Source organism: Hippopotamus amphibius, chromosome X (genome assembly GCF_030028045.1).
Source record: "Hippopotamus amphibius kiboko isolate mHipAmp2 chromosome X, mHipAmp2.hap2, whole genome shotgun sequence".
Lineage (NCBI taxonomy): Eukaryota > Metazoa > Chordata > Mammalia > Artiodactyla > Hippopotamidae > Hippopotamus > Hippopotamus amphibius.
In genome coordinates this window covers 123,582,908-123,591,776 of record NC_080203.1, presented here as the reverse complement: position 1 = coordinate 123,591,776, position 8,869 = coordinate 123,582,908, and the positions used below count along the sequence as shown (strand labels likewise).

General features: G+C 36.4%; 1 protein-coding gene and 1 non-coding gene across 2 annotated transcripts; both read left to right on the top strand.

The window, feature by feature from the left end:
• The first annotated feature begins 1,564 nt into the window (after positions 1-1,564).
• On the top strand, positions 1,565-1,699 carry LOC130842756 (small nucleolar RNA SNORA70). Its single transcript, XR_009050550.1, has one exon. It is a non-coding gene; the product is annotated as a small nucleolar RNA SNORA70 (small nucleolar RNA).
• A 48-nt stretch (positions 1,700-1,747) lies between these two features.
• Positions 1,748-2,201, top strand: LOC130841247 (60S ribosomal protein L10-like). Its single transcript, XM_057717304.1, has one exon. It carries the CDS (start codon positions 1,757-1,759, stop codon positions 2,057-2,059), a length of 303 nt encoding a protein of 100 aa, XP_057573287.1. The 5' UTR covers positions 1,748-1,756; the 3' UTR covers positions 2,060-2,201.
• Positions 2,202-8,869: the final 6,668 nt, after the last annotated feature.

The window sequence follows — 8,869 nt, the reverse complement described above, 5'->3', positions numbered from 1 at the left end:
TGCCACAGAGCAGGAAAGAGAAAAAAGAAAAGAGTGGAAGACAGTCTCAGAGACCTTGGTGATAACATTAAGCACACCAACATTCGAATCATAGGCAACCCAGAAGAGGAAGAAAAAAAGAAAGGGTCTGAGAAAATATTTCAAGAGGTTATAGTGGAAAACTTCCCCAACATGGGAAAGGAAATAATTAATCAAGTCCAAGAAGCACAGAGAGTCCCACACAGAATAAACCTGAGGAGAAATACACCAAGGCACATATTAATCAAACTAATGACAATTAAACACACACAAAAAATATTAAAAGCAGCAAGAGAAAAGCAACAAATAATATGTGAGGGAAAACCCATAAGGATAACAGCTGATCTTTCTGCAGAAACTCTGCAGGCCAGAAGGGAATGGCAGGATATACTGAAAGTCCTGAAAGAGAGAAACCTACAGCCAAGAATCCTCTACCCAGCAAGAATCTCATTCAGATTTGATGGAGAAATCAAAAGCTTTCCAGACAAGCAAAAGTGAAGAGAATTCAGCACCACCAAACCAGTCTTACAACAAGTGCTAAAGGAGCTTCTCTAAGCAGGAAACACAAGAGAAGGAAAAGACCTACAAAAACAAACCCAAAACAATTAAGAAAATGGTAATTGGAACACATGTCAATAATCACCTTAAATGTAAATGGATTAAATGCTCCAACCAAAAGACACAGACTGGCTGAACGGATACAAAAACAAGACCCTTAAATATGCTGTCTACAAGAAACCCACTTCAGACCACGGGACACATATAGACTGAAAGTAATGGGATGGAAAAAGATATTCCATGCACATGGAAGTCAAAAGAAAGCTGGAGTAGCAATACTCATATCAGACCAATTAGACTTGAAAGTAAAGACTATTACAAGAGACAAGGAAGGACACTACATAATGATCAAGGGATCCATTCAAGAAGAACATATCACAATGGTAAATATCTATGCACCCAACATAGGAGCACCTCAATACATAAGGCAAATGCTAACAGCCATAAAAATGAGAAATCAACAGTAACACAATAATAGTAGGAGACTTGAACACCCCACTTACATCAACGGACAGATCATCCAAACAGAAAATAAATAAGGACACACAAGCTTTCAATGATACATTAGACCATCTCGACTTAATTGATATTTATAGGACATTCCATCCAAAAACAACAGAATACAGTCTCTTCTCAAGTGCACACGGAACATTTTCCAGGATAGATCACATCTTGGGTCACAAATCATGACTCGGTAATTCAAGAAAATTGAAATCATATCAAGCATCTTCTCAGACCACAATGCCATGAGACTAGTTATCAATTAAAGGAAAAAAACTGCAAAAAATACAAACACATGGAGGCTAAACAATACACTATTAAACAACCAAGAAATCACTGAAGAAATCAAAGAGGAAATCAAAAAATATCTAGAAACAAATGACAATGAAAACACAACAACCCAAAACCTATGGGACACAGCAAAAGCAGTTCTAAGAGGGAAGTTTATAGCAATACAGTCCTACCTTAAGAAACAAGAAAAATCTCCTTGCAGCCAGTTAAGCCGACTGTGCTCTTTTCCCCATGGGGGCCCAGTGTGCAATGGCTGCAAACAGCAGTGTCCTCGGTAGTGTACGCAGCCTGTTGCCTGTACAGGTTGCCCTAAGGGACCGTGGAGACAGCCCTTTTCCAGGGACATTAATGACTGGCATGCTGTCCCCAATCTAGGCTCCAGACAGGTATGCGTGGTGCCTTTGGAAAGCCCCAGGGCACAGTGGCCAGGGTCCACATTGGCCAAGTCATAATGTCCATCCGCACCAAGCTGCAGAACAAGGAACATGTCATTGAGGCCCTCCGCAGGGCCAAATTCAAGTTCCCTGGCCGCCAGAAGATCCATGTCTCCAAGAAGTGGGGATTTACTAAGTTTAACGCGGATGAATTTGAAAACATGGTGGCAGAAAAGCGGCTCATCCCAGATGGCTGTGGGGTCAAATACATCCCTAATTGTGGCCCCCTGGACAAATGGCGGGCCCTGCACTCGTGAGAGCCTTTGGCGCTGTCCCCTCCTTACTTGTGCCCATGAATAAATCCTCCTTTTCTGTCCAAAAAAAAAAGAAACAAGAAAAATCTCGAATAAACAACCTAACCTTACACCTACAACAATTAGAGAAAGAAGAACAAAAAAACCCCAAAGTGAGCAGAAGGAAAGAAATCGTAAAGATCAGAGCAGAAATAAATGAAAAAGAAAGGAAGGAAACAATAGCAAAGCCTAATGAAACTAAAAGCTGGTTCTTTGAGAAGATAAACAAAATTGATAAACCATTAGCCAGACTCACCAAGAAAAAAGGGGAAAAGATGCAAATCAATAGAATTAGAAATGAAAAAGAAGAAGTAACAACTGACACCACAGAAATACAAAAGATCATGAGAAACTACTACAAGCAACTATATGCCAATAAATTGGATAACGTGGAAGAAATGGATAAATTCTTAGAAAAGTACAATCTTCCAAGACTGAACCAGGAAGGAATAGAAACCATGAACAGACCAATCACAAGTACGAAAATTGAGACTGTGATTAAAAACCTCCCAACAAGCAAAAGCCCAGGGTCAGATGGCTTCACAGGCAAATTCTATCAAACATTTAGAGAAGAGCTAACACCTATCCTTCTCAAACCCTTACAAAATATAGCAGAAGGAGGAACACTCCCAAACTTATTCTACGAGGCCACCATCACCCTGATACCAAAACCAGGCAAAGATGTCACAAAAAAAATTACAGGCCAATATCACTGATGAATATAGATGCAAAAATCCTCAACAAAATACTAGCTAATAGAATCCAACAGCACATTAAAAAGATCATACACCATGATCAAGTGGGGTTTATCCCTGGAATGCAAGAATTCTTCAATATATGCAAATCAATCAATGTGATACATCATATCAATAAATTGATGGATAAAAACCATATGATCATCTCAGTAGATGCAGAAAAAGCTTTTGACAAAATTCAACATCCATTTATGACAAAAGCTCTCCAGAAAATGGGCATAGAAGGAAATTACCTCAACATAATAAAAGCCATATATGACAAACCAACAGCCAACATCATTCTAAATGGTGAAAAACTGAAAGCATTCCCTCTAAGAACAGGAACAAGACAAGGGTGCCCACTCTCACCATTAGTATTCAACATAGTTTTGGAAGTTTTAGCCACAGCAATCAGAGAGGACAGTGAAATAAAAGGAATCCAAATTGGAAAAGAAGAAGTAAAATTGTCACTCTTTGCAGATGACATGATATTATACATAGAAAACCCTAAAGATTCTACCAGAAAACTGCTAGCACTAATCGATGAATTTAGTAAAGTAGCAGGATATAAAATTAATGCCCAGAAATCTCTTGCATTCCTATACACTAACAATGAAAGAACAGAAAGAGAAATTAAGGAAACTCTCCCATTTACCATTGCAACAAAAAGAATAAAATACCTAGGAATAAACCTGCCTAAGGAGGCAAAAGACCCGTATGCAGAAAACTATAAGACACTGATGAAAGAAATCAAAGACGACACAAACAGGTGGAGGGACATACCATGTTCTTGGATTGGAAGAATCAACATAGTGAAAATGACTGTACTACCCAAAGCAATTTACAGATTCAACACAATCCCTATCAAATTACCAACAGCATTTTTCACAGAAGTAGGACAAGAAACCTTATGATTTGTATGGAAAGGCAAAAGACCCCGAATAGCCAAAGCAATCTTGAGAAGGAAAGATGGAGTTAGTGGAATTAGGCTTCCTGACTTCAAACTATACTGCAAGGCCACAGTGATCAAGACAGTATGGTATTGGCACAAAAACAGAAAGGAAGATCAATGGAATAGAATAGAGAACCCAGAGGTAAACCCAAGCACATATGGGCACCTTATCTTTGACAAAGGAGGCAAGAATACACAATGGAAAAAAGACAGCCTCTTCAATAAGTGGTGCTGGGAAAATTGGACAGCTACATGTCAAAGAATGAAATTAGAACACTTCCTAACACCATACACAAAAATAAATTCAAAATGGTTTAAAGACCTAAATGTAAGGCCAGATAGAATAAAACTCCTAGAGGAAAACATAGGCAGAACACTCTGTGACATCCATCAAAGCAAGATCCTTTTTGACCCACCTCCTAGAATAATGAAAATAAAATCAAGAATAAACAAATGGAACCTAATGAAACTTAAAAGCTTTTCCACAGCAAAAGAAGCCATAAACAAGACAAGAAGGTAACCTTCAGAATGGGAGAAAATACTTGCCAAGAAAGCAAGAGACAAAGGATTAATCTCCAAAATATACAAGCAGCTCATGCAGCTTAATACCAAAAAAGCAAATAACCCAATCCACAAATGGGCAGAAGACCTAAATAGACATTTCTCCAAAGAAGACATACAGATGGCCAACAGACACATGAAATGATGCTCAACATCACTAATCATCAGAGAAATGCAAGTCAAAGCCACAGTGAGGTATCACCTCACACTGGTCAGAACGGCCATCATCAGAAAATCTGGAAACAACAAATGTTGGAGAGGGTGTGGAGAAAAGGGAACTCTCCTGCACTGTTGGTGGGAATGTAAGTTGGTACAGCCACTATGGAAAACAATTTGGAGGTTCCTTAAAAAACTACAAATAGAACTCCCATATGATCCAGTAATCCCACTACTGGGCATATACCCATAGAAAACCATAATCCCAAAAGAAACATGTACTGTAATGTTCATTGCATCACTATTCACAATAGCCAGGACATGAAAAAAACCTAAATGTCCATCAACAAATGAATGGATAAAGAAGATGTGGCATACATATACAACATAATATTACTCAGGTATAAAAAGGAATTAAATGGAGCTACATGTAATGAGGTGGATAGACCTAGATTCCATCATACAGAGTGAAGTAAGCCAGAAAGAGAAAAACAAATATTGTATGCTAACTCATATATATGAATCCAACGTGGATATATTTTGGTCCAGCGTGGAGATTAATCCTTTGTCTGTTGATTCGTTTGCAAATATTTTCTCCCATTCTGAGGGTTTTCTTTTTGTCTAGCTTATAGTTTCCTTTGCTGTGCAGAAGATTTTAAGTTTCATTAGGTCCCACTTATTTATTTTTGTTTTTGTTTCCATTACTCTAGGAGGCAGGTCAAAAAGGATCTTGCTGTGATTTATGAAGAAGACATAACATTTATTAATATATATGTACCTAACATAGGAGCACTAAAATATATAAAGTAATTATTAACAGACCTAAGGGGGAAAATTGACAGCAGCATGATAGTAGAGGACTTTAACACCCCACTTACATCAATGGGTAGATCAGCCAGACAGAAATTCAACAAGGAAACATTGGCCTTAAATAAAACATTAGATCAGATGCACTTAATAGATTTATACAGAATATTTCATCCAAAAGCAATAGAATACAGATTCTTCTTAAATATATATGGAACATTGTTGAGGATAGACCATATGTTGAGGCACAAAACAAGTCTCAATAAGTGTAAGAAGATTAAAATCATATCATGCATCTTTTCTGACCAAAGAAGTATAAAACTAGAAATCAACTACAAGAATAAAGCTGGAAAAATCACAAATATGTGGAGACTAAACAACCTGCTACTAAACAATTATTGAGTCAATGAAGAAATCAGAGTATAAATAAAAAAATACCTGAAGGCAAGTGAAAATGAAAACACACCATATTCAAATCTATGGGATGCAGCAAAAGTAGTAGTAAGAGGCAAGTTTATAGCAATACAAGCATACTTCAAAAAATAAGAAAAATCTCAAATAAACAATTTAAGCTTATAACTAAAGGAACTAGAAAAAGAATAAACCAACCCTGAAGTCAGTAGAAGGAAAGAAATAATAAAAATTAGAGTGGAAATAAATGAAATAGAGACTAAAAGACAGTAGAAGAGATCAATGAAACTAAGAGCTGGTTCTCTGAAAAGATGAACAAAACCAAAAAATCTTTAACTTGACTTATTAAGAACAAAAGAGAGAATGCTCAGATAAATAAAATCAGAAATGAAAGAGGAGAAATTACAACGAATACCACAGAAATACAAAGGATTATCAGAGAATTCTATGAACAGCTATACACCAACAAATTAGACAACATAGAAGAAATGGGTAAATTCTTAGAATCATACAACTTTCCAAGACTGAATCATGAAGAAGTAGATTGATCCGAATAGACTGATTAATAGTAAGGAGATTGAAACAGTCATCAAAAACCTTCCCCAAAACAAAAGTCCAGGACCAGACAGCTTCACTGGTGAATTCTACCAAACATTCAAAGATTTAGTACCTATCCTTCTAAAACACTTTCCAAAAAATTGAAGAGAAGGGAACACTTCCTAACTCATTTTACAAGGCCAACATTACCCTGATACCAAAACCAGACAAGGACAACAAAGAAAAAGAAAATTATAGGCCAATATCGCTAGTTAACATATATACAAAACTCCTCAACAAAATATTATCAAACTGAATACAACAATATATTAGAAAGATTATACATTATGATCAAGTGGGATTTATCCTGGGGTGCAAGGATTGTTCAACACCCTCAAATTAATGTGATATACCACATTAATAAAGCAGAGGATAAAAATCATATGATCATCTCAATAGATGCAGAAAACATTTGAGAAGATTCAACACCCATTTATGTTAAAAACTCTCAAAAAATGGTTATAAAAAGAATTTACCTCAGTGTAATGAAGACCATATATGACAAACCCACAGCTAACATCATACTCAATGGTGAAAAGCTGAAGGAATTTCCTCTATGATCAGGAACAAGACAAGGATGCCCACTATCACCACTTTTATTTAACATAGTATTGGAAGTCCTAGCCAGGGCAATTAGGCAAGAAAAAGAAATAAAAGGCATCCAGATTGAAAAGGAAGAAGTAAAACTGTCACTGTTTGTGGATGACATGATTGTATATATATAAAACCCTAAAGAGTCCACCAAAAAACCGTTAGAAATAATAAACAGGGACTTCCCCAGTGGTCCAGTGGCTAAGACTCCATGCTCCCAATGGAAAGGGCTTGCGTTTGATCCCTGGTCAGGGAACCAGATCCCACATGTTGCAACTAAGTGTTCACATGCTGCAACTAAGAGTTCAAATGCCACAATTAAAGATCCCACAACCACAGCTGAAGATCCCACATGCCTCGACTGAAGATCCCACATGCCTCCACTGAAGATCCCACATGCCGCAACTGAAGATCCTGCATGCTGCAACAAAGATCCTGCACATGGCAACAAAGATCCTGAATGCCACAACTAAGACCCAGCACAGCCAAATAAAATTTTTTAAAAAAAGAAATAATAAACAAATACAGTAAAGTTTCAGGGTACAAAATTAATATACAAAAAGTGTTGCATTTCTATACACTAACAACAAACTATCAGAAAGAGAAATTAAGAAAACAATCCCATTTATAATTACATCAAAATGAATAATATATCTAGGAGTAAATGTAACCAAGGGGGTGAAAGACCTGTACAATGAAAACTATAAGACCTTGTTTTAAAAAAATTGAAAAAGACACAAATGGAAAGATATTCCATGCTTATGGATTGGAAAAATTAACATTGTTAAAATGTCCATATCCCATAAGGCAGTCTACAGATTTAATGAAATCCCTATCAAAATCTCAACAACATTTTTCACAAAAATAGAACAAAATCCTAAAATTTGTATGGAACCATAAAAGACCCTGAATAGCCAAAGAATCCTGAGAAAAAGAACAAAGCTAGAGGTTTCAACTCCCTGATTTCAAATTATACTACAAAGCTATAGTAATCAAAACAGCATGGTATTGGCAGAAAAAGACATACAGATCAGTGGAACAGAATTGAGAGCCTAGAAATAAACCCAAATATACATAGACATCTGATTTATGACAAAGGAGCCAAGAACACACAATGGAGAAAGGAAAGTCTCTTCAATAAACAATGTTGGGAAAACTGGACAGACACATGCAAAAGAATAAAATTAGACTGCTATCTTACACCACACACAAAATTAACTCAGAATGGATTAAAGACTTGAATGTAAGACCTGAAACCAAAAAACTCCTAGAGGAAAGCATGGGCAGTATGCTCCTTTACATAGGCGTTAGCATTGTCTTTTTGGATATGTCTCCTTAGGCAAGGGAAACAAAAGTAAAATTAAGTAAATGGGACTACATCAAACTAAAAAACTTCTGCACAGCAAAGGAAGCCATCAACGAAATGAAAAGACAATTTGTGGAATGGGAAAAGATATTTGCAAACCATATATCCATTAAGGGGTTAATATCAAAAATATATAAAGAACTTATACAACTCAATAGCAAAAAAACAAACAGCTCAGTTAAACATGGGCAGAGGATCTGAGGAGACATTTTCCCAAAGACATACAGATGGCCGACGAGCACATAAAAAGATGTTCAACATCACTAGTTATTAGGGAAACGCAAATCACACCTGGCTATTATCAAAAAGACAAGAAATAGCAAGTGTTGGTGAGGATGTGGAGAAAAGGGAACCCTTGTGCACTGTTGGTGGGAATGTTAATTGGTGTAACCATTAAGGAAAACTGTGGATATTCCTCAGAAAAATTAAGAATAGAACTACCATATGATCCAGCTATTATACTTCTAAAGAAAATTTTTATTTTCTTATTCCAATTATCTAAAGAAAATGAAAACACTAATCTGAAAAGATATATGTACCCCTATGTTAATTGCAGCATTATTTACGGTAGCTAAGATATGGAAACAACGTACATGCCC